This window comes from Bos indicus x Bos taurus, chromosome 17, assembly GCF_003369695.1.
Source record: "Bos indicus x Bos taurus breed Angus x Brahman F1 hybrid chromosome 17, Bos_hybrid_MaternalHap_v2.0, whole genome shotgun sequence".
NCBI classification, from domain to species: domain Eukaryota; kingdom Metazoa; phylum Chordata; class Mammalia; order Artiodactyla; family Bovidae; genus Bos; species Bos indicus x Bos taurus.
The window spans coordinates 4,575,020-4,598,317 of record NC_040092.1 but is presented as its reverse complement, the minus strand read 5'-3'; the positions used below and the strand labels follow the sequence as shown (position 1 = coordinate 4,598,317).

General features: G+C 49.1%; 1 protein-coding gene across 1 annotated transcript in view; it reads left to right on the top strand.

Moving 5' to 3' along the window:
- Positions 1-23,298, top strand: part of ZNRF3 (zinc and ring finger 3) — a 145,011-nt gene that overhangs the window by 81,882 nt on the left and 39,831 nt on the right. The window contains exon 2 of the mRNA XM_027566416.1: positions 2,096-2,221. Within this exon, the coding sequence (XP_027422217.1) occupies positions 2,096-2,221 (126 nt within the window). The remainder of the gene's footprint in view (positions 1-2,095; positions 2,222-23,298) is intronic.

The following is a 23,298-nucleotide window of genomic DNA, read 5'->3' as shown; positions in this document are numbered from 1 at the left end:
GAATTCGCCTGCCCCGTTGCTCCGCCTTCCTGCTTGTGCGGAACTGTCAGTCATGGGGCGGGGCTAGGACTCTGAGGACAGGGTCTCCTGAGGGACACAGGGCTGGCTTAGACTCCAGAGGAGTGGAAATCACTGTTGTCTTACACTGTGGATCTCCGCGTTGACTGAGGACAGTAGTTTCTGAGTAAACTCTTGGGACATTAAATATGTGTGTATATATATATATATATATATTTAAACATTTATTTAATTATTTGGCTGCACCGAGTCTTAGCTGTGGCATGCAGGATCTAGTTCCCTGACCAGGGGTTGAACCCTGGGCCCCGGCACCGGGAGCTGAGTCTTAGCCACTGGACCACCAGGGAAGTCCCCCCAAAAGCTTTTTTATTTCAGTAAAATTGACATCAAATTTACCATTTAAGCCATTTTAAAGTATACAATTCAAGGTCCCTCTGAATGTTCATAAATACCAAAATTCCTTCTCTAAGAAGAAAATTAGATAGGAATTTGGCATGTATCCTTTCTAAAAAAAATTTTTTTGAGAATTTATATTCATAAATATATCAGTAAAAAATGCATTTAAAATTTTGTGTGTGTCAAACTGTATATACTTTTCAATTTCATTTTGTATGTCACTGTGATTCGATATGTCTGTACTAGTCTATAGATCAGCCTCATTTCTTTAAACTGCTTTGTAAGATTCAAAATCTGAATAAAGCACAACTTACGAATCCTCTTTAAAAAAAAATCAAGTGTACAGTTCAGAGGTGTTTAGTCCATTCACAATGTTCACATATCAATGACTATCATGGGACGCCAAAACATTTTTATCCATAAAATGAGTGGGGGATTAGGAGGTTTTAGTTTCCTATTTGCTGCTGTAACAAGTTACATCAAACCGAATGGGTTAAAGCAACACAGACTTACTCTCGCATATTTCTGGAGGTCAGAAGTGAAAAAAATGGGTTGGCAGGGCTACATTCGCTCTGGAGGCTTGCGAGAGAATCCTTTTCCTCGTCTTTTCTAGCTTCTGGAAGCCAACCACCTGCTTGCCTTGGCTCTTGGCTCCCACCTCCATCTTCAAAGCAAATCACTCCAACCTCTGCTTCCCTGGTCATGTCTCCCCTATTTCCACGATTTCCCCCTTTCCTTGTAAGGACCCCTGTGATTACATTGGGCTTAGCCAGGTAATCCAGGACATCAAAGTTCATCACATGTCTAAGTCTCTTGTGTCTTTTAAGATAACATATTCCCAGGCTCTGTAGATTAGGACATTGATCTATTCTGGCTAACAGGGTGGGTTCTTCATGTCAGGAACCTAAAGACATATTTCTTGCGGTTATTTAAAGAGCTTAGCACCGTGATACACCCCTTAACATCGTGGTAGGTTAGGTTTATCTTCGAGGACCTCCTCTTCTTGGATGGTTATCAGGGATTCTTCCGTCTGATACCAGACTCAACACTGAACTGTGAGCGTAAACGGCAGCATCATTCTGTGTTCAGGCTTCCACCGACGTCACTTTTCCTGGTAAAAATTTGACCAGCTCTTCTACCTATCTCTGATTTTGGGCTTTGCCAAATTTTGAAGAAAACCTCAAAAGAATGTCACCCGTCTCCCGGTAACCAGGAGTGGCCTTTAAACGGCCTGTTAATCTTATTGCCGATGCCGCCCCACGGCGAGTGGTCTCTCCATAAATCCCTTCCTTTTCCAGGTCCTCTTGCGTCAGCTGAAGTAGATCTGTTGTTCAGGTCTGGAAGCCAGATAGTCTGGGATACTGCCGCTGAGCGTCACGGCATTTCACAGTGATGTAGACCGGCCCTTACGTGGGGGTTAAGCTGCTTCTCTTTTTCTGCTTTCCATCAGATGGCATCCGCCTGGGGTGACTGCTCCCTACAGAGCAGTGAGACAGCGTCCATGCAGTCTATTTGTAGCGGTCCTACCGTGTTCTCCCTAGGGTTCCGCTCATTATGCTGAAATCCCATATGCTTTCCGGTTTCGAGGTTGCTCTTGACTGTGGCGTCTGAGACGGGCACCGCGGGAGCCCCGCAGGCCTGCAGCCTGCCCACTGAAGCTTTCTCCCCACTTGTTTCCCAGATGCACCCACTGGGCCTGTGTAACAACAATGACGAAGAGGACCTGTATGAATACGGCTGGGTCGGAGTGGTGAAACTGGAACAGCCGGAGCTGGACCCGAAACCATGCCTCACTGTCCTCGGCAAGGTAAGCCCCTGGCCCTCCCCCAACCTGCCCCGGTTCTGACCGGTGCCATCCACGCCCTCAAATAGCCAGGTGTGGAGAAGAGCCCTTTTGGCACCGCGCTCTTTCCTGGCTGAAGTCGTGTGTTGGGGCAGCACCCCCGCGCCAGGGTGGCAGCGGCTTGGACACTGGTGGCAGCCGCAGCCTCAGAGTGGCCTCTGCCCTTGCCCGCCATGTGGCCTCGCGCAGGTCTCTCGCCCTCGGGGATTCCCAGTTTCTTATCGGCAAACTGGGTTGATCATAGAGATTCACAGTCCTTATCTTACAGCCCTGGGGCCAGATATTTCAGAATTCTGAGATTTGGGGGGGTTAGAAAGGTGCTCAGGTGCACATATCTTGTATTAAGGAGCCACCTTCAGTAACCGAACACACGCAGAGCCTGGTAGCTGCCTGCATGGATATTCACACCTAGTGGGACAACTGGAATCTAAACAGCCTGGTGTTAGCTCAGGGCCTTGCTGTTTTGCTGCCAGCTGAGTTATGGAAAAATCTGGGGGCTGTGGAGCTTTTTTGGTTTCCGAATGGCAGACATCAATTACGGTCCTGTCTTAGAACTTACCTCACAGGACGGTCAGGAGGTGAGATGAGAGACAAAACGTGTAGCAGAGAGAGGGCTCCAGAAACTTCTGCTGCCATTGACTGTTTTGTTCTTCCACTTAGAAGTACTTTATAAGAACAAAAAACAACTCTTTTAGGGTCAGCATTACCTCTGGTTGTGGTATGAGATAAAAGATAGAGGTCCATTGATTTTGGAAAACCATATGTCAGTGATGTCAAAATACAACAGATGACATCTTGTTTTAAACCGGATCGTTTTGGTAAAGAGAAAGGTCTGGAGAAAGCTGCTAGGATTTTGGTTGGAGGAGCGGCAGTACAGCCTAAGGATAAGTGTTATTGCCTGGATGTTTTTTTATCTTCTCAGAAACAGCTGTCTAGGTATCACGGGGAGAGAACTGGCGGGGGCGGTGGGGGGAAACAGTCCTGGTTCTGACCTCCTGAGGAGATTCACCCCAGAGCAGAGTGGTTCTGATACAGGGCACTTGAGAGCCTTTTCCAACACATGAAAATGTCCCAGGGGACTTGCCTGGTGGTCCAGTGGCTAAGACTCCACGCTCCCAATGCAGCAGGCCTGGGTTCAATCCCTGGTCAGGAAACTAGATCCCACCTGCCACAACGAAAAGTTTGCATGCTGCCGCTAAAGATCCCGCATGCCGCAACTGAAGACCCGGCAAAGCCAAATAAAGAGCTAAATACGAAAATGAAAGAGAGAAGGAAAATGTCCCAGTCAGTGTTTCCTTGAAGACTTTTGGACCAGGAGACCCTCACGGATCTGTGATGTTTCTGTCCCATCTGTCTTCTTGGGTAGCTTCCGACCACTTGTCAAGTTCCCCTGCCTTCTTGGTTTGATTTTGGCTGTGCTGAGTCTTCATTGCCGCGAGGGCTCTTCTCTAGTTGCAATGCACGGGCTTCTCATTACAGTAGCTTCCCCTGTATCGAAGCGCGAGCCCTAGGGTGCGTGGGCTTAGTTGCTCTGAGACATGTGGGCTCTTCCCAAATCAGGGATCGAACCCGTGTCTCCTGCACTGGCAGGGGGATTGTTTACCACTGAGCCACCAGGAAACACCCTCCCCCCCGCCCCACCCCCCAACCACCCTTTTAGAGAAGAAGAAGGAAAAACAAAAAAACCCCCACAGGGACTATTGCCTGTTTGGTTTACAATTCACGAAGTCGACTCGATGTGTTTCAGGCGGCCCAGGCCCCATCCTTCATCGTTTAAATAGGTGGCCATGCTGCCTAATGATGCTAAGAGAGCAGCAACCCCCTCGAGAAAATGTTAGTGTTTTCCTAGGAGGAATGCCAACCACATCCAGGGCTTGGGCACAGTGCTCTCCTTGTAGCTAACACTCCCCCAATAGGATATTTTCCTTTGTACTGAAGCTGCTGCTCTGCAGGGCTCAGCAGCTCGGCCGCAGTCCGGTGGGCCTCCACCCGCGCGTCTGTTACGTCTGTAAATGGGCTGGAACATGGCCTCCTCGGCCCCACCCGCCGTGGTCCCCTGGGGCCCGAGCGGTGTTGAAGTCACTCCAAGAACCCAGCTGCTGCTTCTCTACCTGGAACAGCCATGGAGTGGGTGTGACTTGCGTTGTGTATGGCTTGGCCTGCCTGCCCGCGAAGCCAGAAGGAATAGAAACTCTTGACGTATACTGCACCATTAAGTATCTGTCATGTTTATTCCTTCACCAAGTATGTATTGAATGCAGGACCTCAGCACAAGATTCCGCCTGCTTGCAAGCAATAGGCCGTCCCCGACCCCTTGTCCCTGCCGCCATGGTTCTGTTTGGAGGGGCTGTGTGGTGGCCAGGCAGTATTCACATGTGGTTAGTGACTGAAATTTGGCTTAACACCCGCATAAAATCATGAGCAAAACCGCCAGGGCCAGAGGTAGCAGGGCAGTTTCGCATTTGCCCAAAACCTGGACTGACTGAGGAGGTACCCGGAGTCAAGCCTCTCTCCCTGTCTCCTTCCTCACCTCGCTCCCTCCCTCCCTCTCTTCTGCCCTCTCACCTTCTTCTTCAGAAGTTTTTTTTCCAGCTTCAGTTTTATTTACTTTGCCAGCTGCCCTTTCTTTCTTCCCGAGCCCCCAAGCAAGCACAGTGGCAAGAGGGTAACGCGGGATGAGCAGGGTGGTCCACCCCACCACGGACGCTCGGCGTGGTTTTCTGCACTCAGGCGTGTTTCCCTCTGCTCTCAGCAGCTAGGGCAAGAAGGAGGTGGGCAGCCAAGTCCCCGTGGGCGTGCGGGTGGGCCCCCTCCTCCTCCTGTGGATGTTGAGACTTGTTGAAAACCATAGAAGGGAGGGTCCGCCAGCATCTGGAAGGGCCTGTACCGGGAAGGGGAGACACAGACCCCTCTCCCTCCCCGTCACCCACGCCCTTCACCTACCCGCCCACAGAAAATGCCATGGGGCGAAACGCTGCAATACTGGAGGAATGTCCTAAATTAAAACAACGTTAAATGCCTCTCCAGGAGTTCAAATAAAGTTTCATTTTAAGAGTGAAAGACATAAACTCATCACCTGGGTTTATTACTGAGTGCTTTTGAACTCCTCAAAAAAAGGGAACACTGTAAACTCAAGAGAGAAAAGTGATTTACGATCCTCTCCTTATAATCTTTTTGATTCTGGAGGAGGCAAAGGCAGACAGTTGGATCAGCTCGGGGCCTGGGGGGGTTGCAGAGTTGGGATGGGGGTAAGCCGCCCTACCCCACCCCGCCCCCCAGAATGCAGCTGGCCAGGGTTCCAGGCCAGACCCCGGGCAAGTCCCTTCCACTTCCTGGGCCTCTCTCTTCCACATCATGTGACAAGGCTGTCCTGGGTTCCTTTCTCGTCTGATATGTTGTACTTCTGTATCATATTAAAAAGCTTCCCTTGAGATTCTACCTTTCAGAGATTTCTAGTTGCAACACTGAAACACTGGCTGTGTTACCCGCAACGATCTAAGTCTTCAGAAATTAAAACAGAATAAAGTAGACATTTCTGAGCAGCTTGCTTTTGAAAGTAAGGGTCTTCAACCATCTCCAAAGTTGGAAGAGTCTGTGTTTAGGCCCCAGGCATTTCAGCCCTTTAATTCAAGCAGTATTTATTGTATAAAGCATCCTATGGGATAGGTAAGACATCGTCCGGCCACCGCATGGACAGCCTCGTGGCAGGGAACATACCAGACTTGCTCAGATCCAACACAGCCTGCTCAGCCTGGAGTCACCAAACATGGAAGCAGGGCAGAGCTCCGTACCCCACACCCTACGCTGGAGGGGGCTCTTAGGGTTCTGAAGCACAGGATGGTCAACAGATTTGAACTTGGCTTTTGCAGTCCTCAGGAGGATAGCAGGAAGTTAGCAGAAAGACAAGAAAAGCAGGTGGCTTAAGTCAAAGAGAACCTAGCTTTGGCTGAGTGGCCTTGGAAAGGTCCCTTCAGATTTGGGGGCCTGTACTCACCCGGGCTCACGCCGCCCCTGTCATCGTGGTGGGAGTTCTGCGGGGAGCCCCGAGCGCAGCGCCCAGCCCTCAGTGGACGCCCCGCGAGGGTGTGACAGCAGCCCTCGTGTGCTGGGTACTCACCGAGAGCCGAGGGCGTCCCACGCAGCGTCTCCTCCCATCGTCAGGCCAACCCCGGGGCCGTGTCTAGATCCCCATCCTGTGCTGAGGACATCTCAACGTCTCCTGAGATCAGATGACTCCCAGGGGCTGAGCCAAAATCTGAGATGAGGCCTGTCCCGCCGCCTCTCCGATGGTGGTGTCTTCCTCTTGGCTCCTGTTGTCTTTGGCGGTTTCTCTGCATTTAAGAATTGGATGCACTTCAGTGGTTACTGGCCACGTGAGGAGTGCTGGTTCTTTTGAGTAGAAACCCCGCTTGAGCTGTGTTGAGCCCACAGCTGGATCCACTCCTGAGGTTCTGAATGTCGTCAGGGAGCCCGAGATGGGGGTGCTGTGCTCCACTGCAGCTGCCGACCATGAGGCTCAGTGCCGGGGTCCCTCCCCGAGTCTTCTGGGCATCTGCTTCATTTCACTCCCACTCGCTATCTCCTGCGGGGGAAACAGCACCCTAATATCCCTTGATCCGATGCATCTTGGATCAGGTGCTCCCTTTAGTCTGTCAGCTGTGATCTGGGGCTGGGAACATGCTGGAACTGCCCAGCTGTGTGTGTGTGTGTGTGTGTGTGTGTGTGTGTGTGTGTGTGTGTTGCGGGGGCAGGGGTGGTGGAAGATGCACTTTGAAGAAGGAAGCTGGCGAGGGCCAGCTCTGGGCTACTGTGCCTCAGCAGCCCCTGCGGGCACCAGGTCACATGTGCACTCACAAGCCGCCCCCGCTCTGGTTCCTGCACCCGGAGGAGCTGCTTCCTCTTGTCCTGAACTGAGGGCCGTCCCCAGAAGCCAGTGGCTGGACGGGCTGTGTGAGGGGGTGATGCAGGCAGGGAGTGTGGGAGCAGGTTCCTTGGCGGGTATTGAAAGCTGCTGGGGCATGAAGAGGCTTTGAGATGACAGGGTTTCATCTCCATCCCCCAGGAAGCTGGGAGCCACTGAAGGTTTGCCGGGGAGTTTGCTTGGCAGTGGTGTCTAGGTCTAGGGAGAGGGTCAGTCAGGTTACTGTGCTGGCGGGTGTTTCCGGAGCTGAACGGGCCCAGACACCAAGGCTTTGGGAGCTCTGATGAGGCTTTAGCCGATGATGGTGACCTCGCGTTCGCCCTCAGATCTCCCAGCTCTCCACCCAGCCTCTTCTGCTTCCACCTGGGGCGGCCTCCTGGCCGAGCACGGTGGGCAGACACTGCTGGGAACCACCGTCCCGTGAGACTGAGCTGCGGGAAACCCAGGGGTGAGGGGTCGGTGGAGAACGGAACCCCACGGCCAGCCCTCGGAGTGTTTCTTGGTAACTTCTTCTAGAGAACAGATCCCTTGGTGCCCAAAGCGACTGCAAGACAGAAAACAGAATCAAAGGAATTTACTGTTTTCAAGACAGCCGGGGGGAGCGGGAACACATAACAGTTAAGATTTGGGTTTAGTCACCAAACTAACCTGAATTTAAAGCCCAGTTCCAGCCCCCAGATCCACGTGGCCTGGGACGGTCACCAAACCCTTCTGCCCGATTCCACCTTCCGGAGATAGGAGGGACCTCGGGGGAGAGTGCATGTCGGGTTCACACACAGCCAGAGACACAAATCAACTAGCAGCTCTTGGTGCCCAAGCTCCCTTTCTTTCTCCCTCCCCGCTTCCCTTATTATCCTTCGGTAGCTTTCAGCACTCACAGTGCCATTACTTAAGTGGTCAGATCCCTAGAGACAGAAGCAAAGTGGTGGTTGCCAGGGCTGCGGGGAGGAGAGGATGAGGAATTAGTGTTCAACGGGGCCAGGGTTTCAGAGAGGAGGTGGAAGAGTTCTGGAGATGAATGGTGGGTGGTGGATGGGAGTGGGGGTCATCGTGCCCTCCTCATCCGGGGTTCGGTCACAGGTGGGTGTCCCCTGCAACCCTGGGGGCCTGACTCCTAGGCCAAGCCCAGCCTAGCGCCCCTGGGAATGAGATCCCCGGCTGTGTCTCAAGAGCCAAAGGAAGGTACTGGCCGACTGGAGCAGGGTCTCTTAGCAGCCACCCCCCCATCACAGGCACTGCTGGGAAGTAAGTGTGAAGTTTGCCACATACCTGAGCTCAGGGCACTGTGACCGAGCAATTTGCCATGGTATCCCTAGGAGCACCTGTGTTTGGGACACTTATGTGTGTCACACCTTCCCAGAGCACGTCACCTGGGGCCTTTTATTGCAGCGATTCTCACCTGGGGTGGGGGTGGGGGGCAGGAAAACGCGTGTGCGCACACACACCTCCCTAATGTCATCTGGCAGTATCAGGAGACCTGTTTGGTTTTCAGACAGAAATATCCAGGAGAGGGTGGGGGTGGGGTGGGGCTGCTGCTGGCATCAAGCAAGTGGAAGCTGGGGATGCTGCCTTGCTGCTCAGCACCCCTTGATGCACAGGCCAGGCCTCCCTAACAACAAAGTACACTCTGGCCCCGGATGTTAACTAATGTCAACGTTGAGAAGCCCCATCTCTCTGGGACACGTGCTGTCTCCCTGAGCAGACCCTTAATTCCCACTTCTTTCTTGCTTCTGTGCCCACTGGCCTCTGGCATGAAGGCAGGGCCATGGTGTCTGGTGGTGTGTTGGCTGAAGTGCGTGATCCGCGTCAGTGCACGTTTGTTTCTGCGTGAGGAGTGTGGGGAGCAGGATTTGCACGGATGCGTTGTGCCTTCACCACCCAGGCCCCCTGCACTCCTCTGTGCACCTCACCCTGGGCCGGTTCACCTCCCTCTGTCTTCATTTCTCCACACTGTCCTCTGTAAAGAGCGTTGTGATGATTTTAAAAAATGACGTCCGTCAGTCTCAGAGGGTGTGAATATTCGGCAAATATCAGTTTCCTCCCCGCTCTAAACATACTCCTGAGATGAGGTGGGTTTCTGGCTGGAGAGGAAGTTTGGAAGGCTCCTCAGATTTATTTTAAGGAGCACTTGGGTACATACCTCCCATATTTGGTTAAAAAGGAAAGCAAGAAAGGAACTTAGTAAAAGAAATCAGATCAGGAAGAAAAGATTGGCATGATATGAATGGAAAAAGGAAAATCTCAGGGAATACCACTTTGCTTCTCACGTCCTGTGTCTGGTTTGAAAGTCACAAACTTTTAATGGGATGCTTTTCTTCTTCACCTAAATCTTCCAGGAACCTCTTGGTTAACAGGCTATATTAAGCACAAGACTTTTTTTTTTTTTTTTTTTAAGCTAGATCTGAGACAGTTTCAGCTATAAAAGGCTAACCGAAACTTTTCTTTGAAATCCCCTGAAAGGCTTTAGGCAGTTTTGACGGTAGAGCGAGTGAATACAGCAAAATAATGTTTCTGGCGGTCTGAGGCTGCCGGCCACCTCCCCGGACCGGGGGAAGCCTGGCTCATAGCACTCCCCTGGCCACTGTCCCCTCCAACTGAACCAGGCTCTCAATAGAGCAGAGGCCACAAACGAGACTGTCCTAGGAAACGGGCTGGTGTGACAGGCCAGCAGAAAAGACCATCAGAAGTAGCTAATGGGGCTTCCCCGGTGGTCCAGCGGTAAAGAATCCACCTGCCAATTCAGGGGACACTGGTTTGATGCCTGGTCCGGGAAGATCCCACCTGTCTCGGGACAACAACTGAGCCCAAGCTCTAGAGCCCCCGCGCAGCAATGAAGACCCAGTGCAGCCAAAAATAAATAAACAAAATTTTAAAGTAGCCAATGACCTTGTCTACTTTTGAGAGGCCGTTCTGAATTATAAATGAAGTTAGAACCTAACACAGTAAGTCATGGTAATGTGTACAGAAACAGTTCCAAGTCAGGTGACCTGCATCTCTGGAGATCAGCCCCAAGGCTCCATCTACTTACTCTCTGCCCAGGCTGGGCAGAGAGTCCCACTGGGTGCAGATGCAGAGGAGCAGGGATGCTGGCCAGATTTGTCTGCTAACTGTGGACAGAAGCCATTTCTCTGCCTCATTGTCTTTCGAATTTGTTCCCCGTACAGAAAGCACTGTATTTCATCTGATAAAAGGTAGCATTTTGCTTTGGTGATCTTACTTTCCAAATCAGACTTCGGGCCCTGTAGTCTAATACGTTTTGTGCTGTTTTAAGTTTGAGACAGTCTTAACAATTGGGATACTGAAACCCTTTAAATCCTGCCTCATTTTTGCTAGTTATAAAAATACTAAAGAGTACCAACACTTTCCAGTAGTTCTAAGCACTGCTGGATAAAATAAATATCTAGTCTGCCTGAAGATCTTGGGCTATTTTTCCTCCTCTGCCCGTGGAATTCTCCAGACAAGAATACTAGAGTGAGTAGCCATCCCTTTCTCCAGGGGATCTTCCCGACCCAGGGATATGAACCTGGGTCTCCCGCACTGCAGGCATATTCTTTACTGTCCGAGCCACCAGGGAAGCTTATAAAGCACGCAGCTGTCCCTATTACACTTTACCCCATTGCTGATGGATTTTCACAAGTGCGCTGCTTGCTAAGTCGCTTTTTAGTCGTGTCTGACTCTGTGCGACCCTATGGACTGTAGCCCACCAGGCTCCTCTGTCCAAGGGATTCTCCAAGCAAGAATACTGGAGTGGATTGCCATGCCCTTCTCCAGGGGATCTTCCCAACCCAGGGACCGAACCCGCGTCTCTTACGTCTCCTGCATTGGCAGCCAGGTTCCTTACCCACTAGTGCCGCCTGGGAAGCCCATTTCACAAGTATTGACTCTTAAATGAACCTCAGAGAAAAGAATGTGATGTTTGCTAGGAACCTTTGTTATTTTGGCTCAGTCTTTAGAAATCAGATTTTAAAGCGGTTAGCTTCAAAATCTTTTTTTAAAAAAATCTGTAAATATAGTAAATTGTTTGTTTTTGGTTTGCTTTTGGCCATAAAGTTGGATTAAGGGGTTGGATAAAGGGGTCCCACGTTTCCTGCCCTTGCAGTGGAAGCTCTGAGTCTTAACCACTGGACCACCAGGGAAGTCCCTAGATTTTTTTTTTAGATGAGTTATTTTTGTAATATTTTCCCTTTTTTTAGAGTTTCAATTAATAGAATCTTAACATTTTATAATCCCTTATTTTAAAGATATACCCCAAATTTATAGCATTAACTTATTTTACTGTTTCTATAACTAACAATTTTCTGGTCCCTTTTCTTTTTTTTTTAAAGCAATATAATAATTGTACACAGTCCTATATTCCTAGTGCCAAGAACAGTGCCTAGTACCTATATTGGGCACTTGGTGGATATTTGTTGCATGAAACAATTAATTATGGATTATTGAAAAACCGAAGGGGAAAGTCCAACTTTAATCTTACTCCTTCAATTCAAGTACTGTCAGTCTTGGTTTATTCCCTTCCAGTCTTCCAGGGAGTCCAAGTCTGATGTTTAATGTAATTATTACGAAGGCATGCATCTCTGTTCTGCCTTCTTAAACTTAATAACGCATGCTAGTCATTTGACCAGTTTTGTTACTTTTGTAACCTGTCCTTTCATTGGACCTGACAGTGGAACATACCACGATGTAGTCGACCCCCACGGTTCAGTAATTAGATGGCTTCTGTTTTATTTTCAGTCCTTACAAAGAAGCCACACTGAAAGCTTTCTTCATGTAAGATGGACTTCCGTTGTTTTTTTTTTTTTTCTCTCTCTCTCTCTTTGAATTATTCTCTCATGGTAATATTCCAGGAGCAGATTATAGATGAAAGGACATAAACATTTTTTAAGGACTCTTGCTGCAAACAGTTGCAAATTGCTTTTCAGGAAAGCTCCCTCAGTTTACCTTGCCACTAGTGAAGTAAGTGTGAACCATTTTCCACAGAAACAAACAGCTAACACTGACCGTTATAGTTACTATGTTTCTTTACTGATTAGAAAGATAAAAATAGTACTTCATTGTTTCCTTTGCATTTCTTTGATTATCAGCAAGCATTAAGTGCCAAGCATCTTTCCATCTACTAATTAAATTTCCTCTCTTGTGAATTGTCTATTCTGGCCCCTTGCTCATTTATGGGTGGATCTTAATGTAGTTTTTTTTTTTTTAATAGTAACATATTAATTCCTTGTTCGGAATGTCTTTAAACTGGCCCTTGTATTTACTAATTTTGTCTGTTTTAGCTTTCTTGGCATGCAGAAGCTTAAAGTTTGTACATAGCCATCACTCCTTCATGATTTCTCCTATTGCTTTTAAAGTTAATTATTTAAAAAATAAATAAATAAAGTTAATTATTTTCTCCCCTCCCTTGCAAGCTTAGCATCATTTTGCCTTTTGCACTGTTTCTGTTATCATTGGTTTTCTTGTAATATATTACATCTTTAAATCACTCAATTTATTTTGATGTGTAACATCAGGGAGTGGCTAATTAGAGTCTCTGCCTTTCTCAAAGTTGTCATTTCCTTCGTTTTATGTATCTTCCTCCTTTAAAAAGATAACATATTCTGACCTACTGAAACCTATAGCAGACAGTATTATCTACTGTCAGATTCTGTATTCCTTTTAAGGCCAATAACACACTGTTTTAATTTTTGTTGTTTCAGAACATAGTCCCCCCGAGTTAAGTAAAATACGCTTGTTTGCAAACACTTTTTTTTTTTTTTTTGGCAAATTTATTTAGTTACTTAATTTTGCCACGCTGTGCAGCATATGGAATTAGTTAAGCAGGGATCGAACCCATTCCCCCTTTAGTGGAAGTGCAGAGTATTAACCACTGGGCTGCTGGGGAAGTCCTGCTTACAAAAACATTTAAAAGGATTAATCCGTCGGTAAATCAACACAGCAAATGCCTGCTGTTGCTATTCTTTAGACCAGGGAATTCTAATTAAACCTCATTCTCTCCCACTCAGTAAGTATATCATGAAAGTATGAAAGTGTTAGTCACTCAGTCATATCCGACTCTTTGCAACCCTTTGAACTGTGGCCCGCCAGGCTCCTCTGTCCATGGAATTCTCCAGGCAATGCGGAGTGGGTTGCCATTCCCTCCTCGAGGGGATCTTCCTGACCCTGGGATTAAACGCAGGTCTCCTGCATTGCAGGCAGATTCTTTAGCATCTGAGCCACCAGGAAACCCCTAAGTATATCATAGCCTGCCCCAACTCTGTCAGCATGGGGAGCTGCTTTCAGAATCTGTTCATCATCATATCCAAGTTTCACTCCATTTCAGCACACACACATAAGTTTTACTAGGAGGTGTATACAGTGGTTAAAACCAACTGCCAGTCAAGCCTATTTCAACTTTGAAATGCCCAAGATCTTTTCCCTATCAAAATTTTTCTACCCATTTCTGTTCAAGAAATAAGTTTTCAGATGATTGGACTCTACACAGAAATAGAAAAGAAATGACTGATCAGGTTGTTCCCACACAAAGGCTTCTTTTTATCTAAGTATAGAGTGGTCCTGGGGGGCTTCTCAGGTGGCTCAGTGGTAAAGAGTCCACCTGACAGTGCAGGAGACACAGGAGACACGGGTTCAATCCCTGGGTCAGGAAGATCCCCTGAAGAAGGAAACGGTAGCCCACTCTAGTATTCTTGCCTGGGAAATCCCATGGACAGAGGAGCCTGGCAGGCTGCAGTCCACGGGGCCACAAAGAGTCGGACACGACCGAGCACACATGTGCACACACAGTGGACTTTAGTATATTCACAGAATTGGGCCACCATCACTCACTATTAATTTTGGTATTTTCATAGTCTTTATATATAATGGACAGAAGTCCCTTATCAGATGTCTGAACGTTTTCATCAACCCGGAAAGAAACCATGTACCTCTGAGCCCTCATCTCCCCTCCATCCCAGGCATTCCATACATATGGAATCATGCAGAACGTGAACTTCTGTACCTGTTTCTTTTTGGCTTAGCCTGATGTCTTCAAGGTTCATCCACGTGGCAGTGAGCTGTCAGCACGTCGTTTCTTTTAATTGCCAAATAACAGTTCATTGTGTGTGTTCGTCGCTTGTTCATCCATCGATGTGCGGATAAAAACATTTAGATTGTTTCTGCTTTGGGGTTACTAGGGTGATGCTCCTATGGACATTTGTGTGCATGATCTTGTGTAGGTATCGGATTTCATCTATCTTGGGTAGGTAACTAAGAGTGGAGTTGCTGGGTCATGTGATAACTGTTTAGCCTTTGAGGAACTACCAAACTATTTTCCCAAGGGGACCGCACGTTCTTTACTACTGCCGGCAGTGTATGATTCCTCCAAATGCTAGCCAACACTTGTTATTATCTGTCTTTTTGATTACAGCCATCCTCCTGGGTATGAAGTGGTGTCTCATTGTGGTTTTGCTTTGCATTTCCCTGTTGGATAATGATATTGAGCGCCTTTTCTATGTGCTTATTCAAAGTTTGCATATCTTTTATGAAGAAATATGAATAGCTATTCAGATCCTAAGAGTTCTTCATATATCCTTGATACCTGTCCCTTATCAAATATACAATTTGCAAATATTTTCTCCTATACTGGGGGTTTTCTTTCACTTTGTTGATAGTGTCCTTTGGAGCAGAAAAGCTTACATTTCAGCAGAGTCCAGTTAATTGGTATTTTCTTTTAGTATCATGCCAAAGAAATCTCTGGAAAGCTCATTTTTTTTCTTTTAAATTTTATTGAAGTATAGTTGGTTTACAATGTTGTGTTCATTTCTGCTGTATAGCCAAGTGATGAGTTACACACATATATATTCCTCTTCACCTTCTTTTCCATTATGGTTTATCACTAGAAGGAAAGCTCTCTCTTTTACTGAGACCCACTAGTTTTCCTTATTGGTCATATATTTAAGGCCCTCCTGGGATTTGTAATAAAGAATTTACCGTCTTTCCCCCTCAAGAAGCTTAAAGCTAACAGAGGGCCAGGAGACACTGGCCCGCCACTTCCCAGAATCCCAGCAGATGCCTATGAACGCGGGTGCCCCCGCCGACCAGGCTCAGGGACCCGATTTCTCAGGCTTAAGGTTATATTCTGTCAGGCTTACGTAGAGAAGACAAGACAGTCTACCAAAACAAAGGGAAAGACAGAGCCAATTTTGAAGTGCTACAGGAAGGATGTAGGCGAGCGACAGCTGTCAGCGCGGCGCCCACCTCCATTGTGCTCTTAGTGCCTTGGAGAAGACAGTGGCTCACAAGTCCCATTTTAGAACCTTCAGGATCTTGAAAAATCTTTCCAAAATAACTTTTCTCTTAAAAGGTTTTGCAATGAGCACTGGCACTGTGAAAAGAACTCCCTAACTGTTGGCCACACCCTTGTTCTACAGAGAGGGTGTAGGTGTCTTTGGGGTCGAGAGTCATCGACTGGGATGATGTCCTCCCAAGAACACGGGCAGTGTGGGGGCCTTCCTCTGAGTTCTGGCCGTAACCACCGCCAGCCTGCAAGGCCTCACTTCAGACCACTCAGCCTTGGCAAGCATGTGCTTCAGAAAGTCCCTGGCCGAAACCAGGGCTGATAGACAGACCCACGTGGCAGCGGGAGCTGGTGGTGCAGACGCATCTCACTTGCTAGACGTGAGGTTCTTCTCCTAGGTTCTTTTCATGAGGTCGGAAGCACTGAGAAGGGTGGGGCGGGGGGGGAGCTTTTTGCAGTTATTTGTGTCATGTATAGAGCTTCCCTGGTGGCTCCCAGTGGTAAAGAACCTGCTTGCCAACGTAGGAGACAAGGGTTCAATCCCTGGGTTGGAAAGATCCCCTGGAGAAGGAAATGGCAGCCCACTCCAGTGTTCTTGCCTGGAGAATCCCCATGGACAGAGGAGCCTGGTGGGCTACAGTCCATGAGTTGGACATGACGGAGCACACGTGCACGTGTCATTTGCGGCATCTGAAATTTATCTCAGAGAAGACAACGGCACCCCACTCCAGTACTCTTGCCTGGAAAATCCCATGGATGGAGGAGCCTGGTGGGCTGCAGTCCATGGGGTCGCAAAGAGTCGGACACGACTGAGCGACTTCACTTTCACTTTTCACTTTCATGCATTGGAGAAGGAAATGGCAACCCACTCCAGTGTTCTTGCCTGGAGAATCCCAGGGATGGGGGAGCCTGGTGGGCTGCCGTCTCTGGGGTCACACAGAGTCGGACACGACTGAAGTGACTTAGCAGCAGCAGCAGCAGAAATTCATCTAAGACCCTGAAAATACTATTTGTTGCTTACACACCCCATTTTTCCTGTTAACACAGTCTTCAGTTCCTCTGCTTGTATTACAGTGCAGTTGGCTTTTCTATCACAAGTATGTTAGATGGATGGATGGATGACTGGATGCAGTAGGCTACCACACAGAATGTTTACTTGACATGGAAATGGACTCTTCCCCTAAAGGTCAAAATAGAATCAGTTTGTTTTGCAAAAGGATTACCTGTTGTAGAATTGCTTTCAACTATGCTCACTGCCCTGCAAAATAACCCGTGCCCCGCCCCCAAAAATTAAAGACAAATGCAGTATGTACCCGTCTCTTAAGCGTTGCATTCTGTTAGGAAGCTGGTGTTAGATAAAGCCTCATCTCTTCCCAGGCCCCCACCCTCTTTATCCCTCTGTGCTATTGTCATCTCTGCTTAGGTTGGGCTTTCTTCTCTGAATGAGAGAAACTAAGAAAATTGCCTGTTTTAGGCAATGCAGGTGTGTTTCAGAGATTTAGAGTTAAGAAGTCAAGTAAATGTTTTGGCAGCCCAACAAAGGTAAGAAAGGGAGAAGGTACCTAATGGGCCTTTCAAATTACAGGCCTGTCCAAACACCACCTTCCCCAGGAGCCGCTGGTCAGGGCCAAAGCCTGCCCTGCTCAGTGGCAGCCATGAGGCCAGGCTGAGAAGTGGGCTCACTTCTCTCACTGGCCCTGGCCCTGTGCCCAGCAGGATGCTGTTGGACTTTGATTCAGTCCCACCCGAGAGAAAAGATTCTCATAAGTCAGGGCAAGAGCTTTCCTCCTTAACAGACTCTAATCACATCACTTCCGCTTCCTTGCTGGGGAAAAAAAATCACAGATAGATTCCCCCCACCCCCACCCCCACCTCCCCGACCCCTCATTTAAATTGGAACCCTGAAGAGATGGGGCATAGCATTGCAGATAACTTGTTCAGTGTAACTTCCTTCATCTTGAGGGTTGGGAGGTGGACAACTATGAGAGGACCCGGAAGCAGTAAGTCTCAGGGGGGCGAGGATCCAGGGGCGGCATCCAGGTGCACCACGAGCACATCAATCTAGGTGGTTTCTGGGTCCCTGGTTTAAGAGCAGAGACATCCTTGAGGGAGGTAACTCTGCCAGTAGTGTGTCTTCTCCGTTCAAACCATGCCTTGCGTCTCTTCTGAGAAGAGAACAGCAGACATGAAAGCTGCCTCTCTTCCTTGCCCCGCACCCCGCACCCCCCACCCCAGCGGCCTCCACTGGATCACCTTGGCAGGGCCTCATCCGAGGAGGAGGGTGGGAGGAGGGAGGTGGGAGCACGGGGCGGCTCCTTTGATCACCTCCCTCCGGGTTCCAGGCCCCGCCGCCAGCAGGCCAGCCAAAGGGCCGGCTCTACTGATCTGATGAGGTGCTGAATGGGACCCGAGGGGCAGTGACGGGAGCGAGAAGAAAGCCTCGGGAATGAAAAGGAAACCCCGTGAACCTGCTTGGCTTCACTGGCCAGATTCTCCTACCAGGGAGCCGCTCAGTTCCTGCCAGCCCCCGCGGGCCGTCTGCCCCTCCAGCCTCCGCTTTTCAGACCCCCGTGTGTGTTTGACGTTTGAATCGAGGCTGCTCTCGCTGGTTCTCAGGCTGGGAACCCACTGTGCCTGTTTCCATGGTCACTGGGAAGCGCTCAGCGCCATGTGCTTCAAAGGGAACCTTTCCCCTCCGGGCGCTCACACTGCCTGCCCCAGGCGGCCACACAATGAGCGGCTCCTCCGAGCCAGGCCTCTGACCCTCACTGCCCGGGCTGAGGGAAGCCTCCCCTCCGCCCAGTGCGGCTCTGCCGCCTGAGTGTGTGTTGGCGTGCGCTGGTCTCGCATGCCCCGGTGGGCTTGGATGGGATGTAGAGATCACAGGTTGGTGAGAGTTTGGGGAGGCTTTCTGAAACTGAAGGAAAGAACCAAGCCCGAGCCTCTTACAATTGGAAAAGAGTGGCCTCCTTTGGGGCAGGAGAGGGCAAGGGAGAGGAGGCTGGATTGAGGAAGGTCGTGGGACCAGCAGGTGGTGGGACTGGCAGGTCGTGGGTGACTTCCTCTGCTAGACCCGCGTCTTTAGGGTCAGCAGAGAATGGAATCCATGTAGATGGCCCTGCTTCGTGTCCCAGGAGCCACGGTGGTCCGGGTGGTACCTGTTCATTCCTCCAGGACCACAGATGGCGGAGCAGTCACCCCGCCCCGCCTCCCGGCTTGACTTCTGTCTTCACTCTTTGTTGAATAACGCAGAGGAGTGGAGCCTCTCACATCATTTGTAGAGACAGAGGCAGTGTCAATGATCTGGGAGGGCTCCTGGATGGTGTTGCCAGAATTAAAAGATGAAATGTCCCCTGAGAACTCACCTTTCAGATATCAGGCCTGCCCCCTTCCCTCGGAGCCCATATGTTAATTTCTGCCTTGGGCTTCCTGAACTAGAGGCGTGTGGGAAACTGGATGTTTCTCCAGCTGTTAATTTGCTACCTAGCTCTGCGTGTGTGGGTACTCAGTCGCTCTGTCATGTCTGACTCTTTGTGACCCCATGGACTGTAGCCCACCAGGCACCTCTGTCTATGGGATTCTCCCGGTAAGAACACTGGAGTGGGTTGCCATTTCCTTTTCCAGGGGATCTTCCCGACCCAGAGATCCAACCTGCATCTCCTGTGTCTCCTGCATTGGCAGGCAGATTCTTTACCACTAAGCCACCTGCCTTTTATAATATTTTGATCACACGTCCTGTTTTTTCTCTTGCTCATTTGCCCTTTCTATGAAAACTCAATTTGGTTCCTTTTTACAAAGCTACCCGAAACGGTCCCTCTCTCATTTGCCTGCTCAGATGATGAGGCTAGAACATACCATGGTGGCACAAGCTCTCTGTATTCAAGAATGTCATCCTCACCACGTCCTGTTTGGTGGGCAGAATGCGTGCTCCAAACTGTATTCTTACCAGTGGGAGCAGGAGACCGTGAGCTGTTCAGGGTCTGGCCGTGGGGTCTTGGGGTTGCGGATCACCCACGTGCGCTGCGGGGTGATCCAGGGTCTGAGCCGACTCTCTCGAGAGTCTTGATCCACCTCAACATGCAGAAGTTAATGTGGTGTGATGATTTACTTTGGCCCTGTTAGCTTGTCGGTCATGTGACTTGAAGAAACTAGGAAAGAGAGGAGTCTTGATTCACTTGAACCTGTTGGGTTTTCTGCCTCGCCTTCCTCCCCAGGGCCAGGCCTGTCTGACTTGGACGTAGCACTGCAAGGCTGAACGAATGAGGACTGTTTTCTTTCTGTGTGTTCTCAGGACAGAACTCGGTGAGACGGGCGTGGGATGGCGGGTGGAGACCACACAGGCTCTTGCCTTGAATTTAGCCATTCTTCAGAAGAATGTGGTTGGGTTTTCACCCCTTGGGGTGACAGAGGATGAGATGGTTGGATGGCATCACCGACTCATTGAACATGAGTTTGAGCAAGCTCTGGGAGATGGTGAAGGACAGGGAAGCCTGGCGTGCTGCAGTCCATGGGGTCGCAAAGAGTCGGACACGACTTAGTGACTAAGCAACAACAAAAAATGCCAGTGACTATCCTTCTTGGCAGCTTTCATAGAAGGATTGGGAAACTTAGATGTCTCTCACCACTCGAAACTGATTCTCCAGTTTCAGTTCTGTGGTTTGTCTGTATTCTGTGGCTACGATAATCTCGGGAGCCAGTTAATCTTTTTTGTTACCAAGGAGGTCTGTTCAGTTATTGGGCCAGGATTTGTGATTGAAGGTGTGGATGTGTACAGGGATGTAAATTTTATCTGAAGTCTCAGAACTATAGCTTCCCACACACTCCTTTGCCCTGGTCTCTCAACCGTTAGCAGGCAGCTTCAGGATGTCCATAAGGCTCGAGCCACCCTCTGGGCACCATGAGGCCATCATAGAGAGAGCCTCAGGACCGACTTCTTCAGGTCTTTGCTCATACATCACTTTCTCTTAAAAGTCTTTCTGGACTGGTGGTGTGTTAGCAAGCAAAGGCTTCCAGAAGAGGGGAACCTGAACTCTCAAGGATGGTTGGGTTTGGGGTAAGAAACTGCAGGAGGGAGGGAAACTCCTGGAGTAGGGCTGGCAGGAATAGCAAAGCCCTTGCTGTGTCCCAGGGTGGGGTGGCCAGAAAGAGAGATTGGACTGGGTCTCGTGGTTTTAGAGGACAGAAGAGCCCTTTGGTAGGGAGGGCATTTCCAGGGAGCATGTCAAGAGGTGTGCAAAAGAGGAGCACGCAGTGGAGGGAACTGGGAGTGCTTAGGCCCAGACACAGAATCCCAGTTTGGGCATTTCTATAATGTTGCTGTAAATTGCTGTTCTGTGGCAGTTTAAGTAAAAAGAGGAATAAACTCAAAGAGGTCTTAAAATGTAGACTCCAAGAGGATTTTTACATGACTGAACTGAAGTGGTACTTGGTAGAACCTGCCCGGCCAACACGAACACAAACAGGGGCTCTAATTTCCCTTCCCCTGTGGCGTTTATTGTTTTTACCCTGAATCTTCTCTCTGCTTTGTGGTTCTGTATGTATATATGGAGTTTCCCTGGTGGCTCAGACAGAAAAGAATCTGCCTGCAATGCAGGCGACCCGGGTTCAACCCCTGATTTGGGACGATCCCCTGGAGAAGGGAAAGGCTACCCACTCCGGTATTCTTCCCTGGAGAATCCTGTGGACAGAGAAGCCTGGTGGCCTACAGTCCTTATGGTCACAAAGAGTCGGACACAGCTGAGCGACTAACACTTATCATTTTAAGCATTTTCAAGTGTACAGTTCTGTGGCATGAAGTACTGTCACATTTTGTGCGACCATCACCACCGTCCATCTCAGAACTTTCTCCTTTTCTCCAGTTGAGACTCTGTACCCTTTAAACACCAGCTCCCCATCCATCCCTCTCCCTAGCCCCTCCCTGGCAGCTACCACTGTCCTTTCTGTCTCTGTGAATTTGATTACTCCAGGTGCTTCATGTCAGTTGGGTCAAGTCATGTTTGTCCTTTCATATGCTTTTCCCTTAGCACGATGTCTTCAAGGTGCGTCCATGTTGTAGCATGTATCAGAATTTCTTCCCTTTTTACGGTTGAGTAATATCTTTGTGTGTGCACGTTTGTTTATGCATTCATCGCTCAATGGATGATTGGGGTGTTTCCATCTTTCAGCTGCTGTGAATAATGTTACTATGAACACAGATATACAAATGTCTCTTCAAGACCCTACTTTCAGTTCTTTTGGGTCTATACCCAAAAACAGAAGTGCTGAACCATATGGTAATTCTGTGCCTAACTCTTTGAGGGATCCCACCACACCATTCTCCACAACAGTTGCCCCATTTTGCATTCCCACCAGTAATGAACAGGGGTTCAGTTTTCTCCACATCCTCTCAACACTTCTTGTGTTTTGTTTTCTCATAGTCATCTTTAGGGGTGTGAGGTGATTTTTTCATTGTGATTTTGATTTGCGTTTTCCTAATGATTAGTGAGGGCTTCCCAAGTGGTAAAGAACCTGCATGCCAATGCAGGAGATGTAGGAGACGTGAGTTTGATCCCTGGCTCAGGAAGATCTCCTAGAGGAACGCACAGCAACCCACTCCAGTATTCTTGCCAGGAGAATGCCATGGACAGAGGAGCCTGGTGGGTTACAGTCCATGGAGTCGCACAGAGTTGGACACGACCAAAGTGACCTAGCACTCACACACACACGCAGTGATTAGTGATGGTGCGCATCTTTTCTTGTACTTATTGGCTATTTGTATATCTGCTTTGGATAAGGACTGTTCAAGTCCTTTGCCCATTTTTTAACTGAGTTGAGATCCAGATTCTCTCTTTTCTTTTTCTGTTTGTGGCCTTGTGCTTCTGATGTCTCTTCTCTCTTTTGCACTTGCTCCTTAATTCATCGCCCGCTAACATTTTTCTTACACGTAGAAAGTTATGGAAACACATCCTACTCCTTAGTCTCGGTTTAGAATTTACTGTTGTCCTGAGAGTTCCAGTTTTGCTTCCCAGGCCGGGCTCTCGACTCCCTGTGTTGGAAGATGCGCTGTTGTGGATGCAAAGAATGATACGGAACCACACAGAAAGTTCCGAGGCCATTCCGAGGCCGGCCGCAGGGGTCCAGCAGGCTGGCCGCACTATTCTGCGGTCGACCTCTCGCAAACGGGGAGCTCCTGTTGGCCTCCGTGGCCAGCTGCCACCGGCCCCACGGTGTGAATGGTGAGGAAGTGGGGGCTGGCGGCTGGCGGCACTCCAGGATGTAGCCTCTGCTGGCGGGGAACCAAGGCGGAGGGGAAAACACGCTTGTGTATGAGAGAAATAGTGCCAGTTCCAAAACCTATAATTCCCAAGTTTAAAAAAAAAAAAAAAAAAGGCGGGAGGGGAAAAGATTTTTCAACCAAACTGTGCTTTTATCTTTGGATTCTGAATGGGAGATTGTTCACACAGCTAAGCTGGCTGCTGAAGCCAGGCCAGTTAAAACAATATGCAGGCAGCTCCCCTCCAAGTAACCAGAAACTGTTGGCTCAAAGGCGCCCGAGCCGAGGAACCAACCTGCTGGGAGACGTTTTCCAAGTAACTCCAAGCAACGGCCTGAATGTAAATTCTCCTGCTGGGGAATGGCACTTTGGCAAATGAAGACCCTAATTAGAGATGGAAGGGTTTCTATTTTGTTTTTCTTTAATCCTTACCCTGGGGCCTTTGCAGGGCCGCCATGTCTCTGCTTGTGTGCAAAGACATTTCCAGCTCCTCTTTGTAACCAGATCCTCTTTGGGGAAAGAAGCAACAAGCTGACAATGCGGGCCCACCACCGCGGCCGGGGGGCACCCCGCCACCGGCCTCACCCCAGACAAAGAGC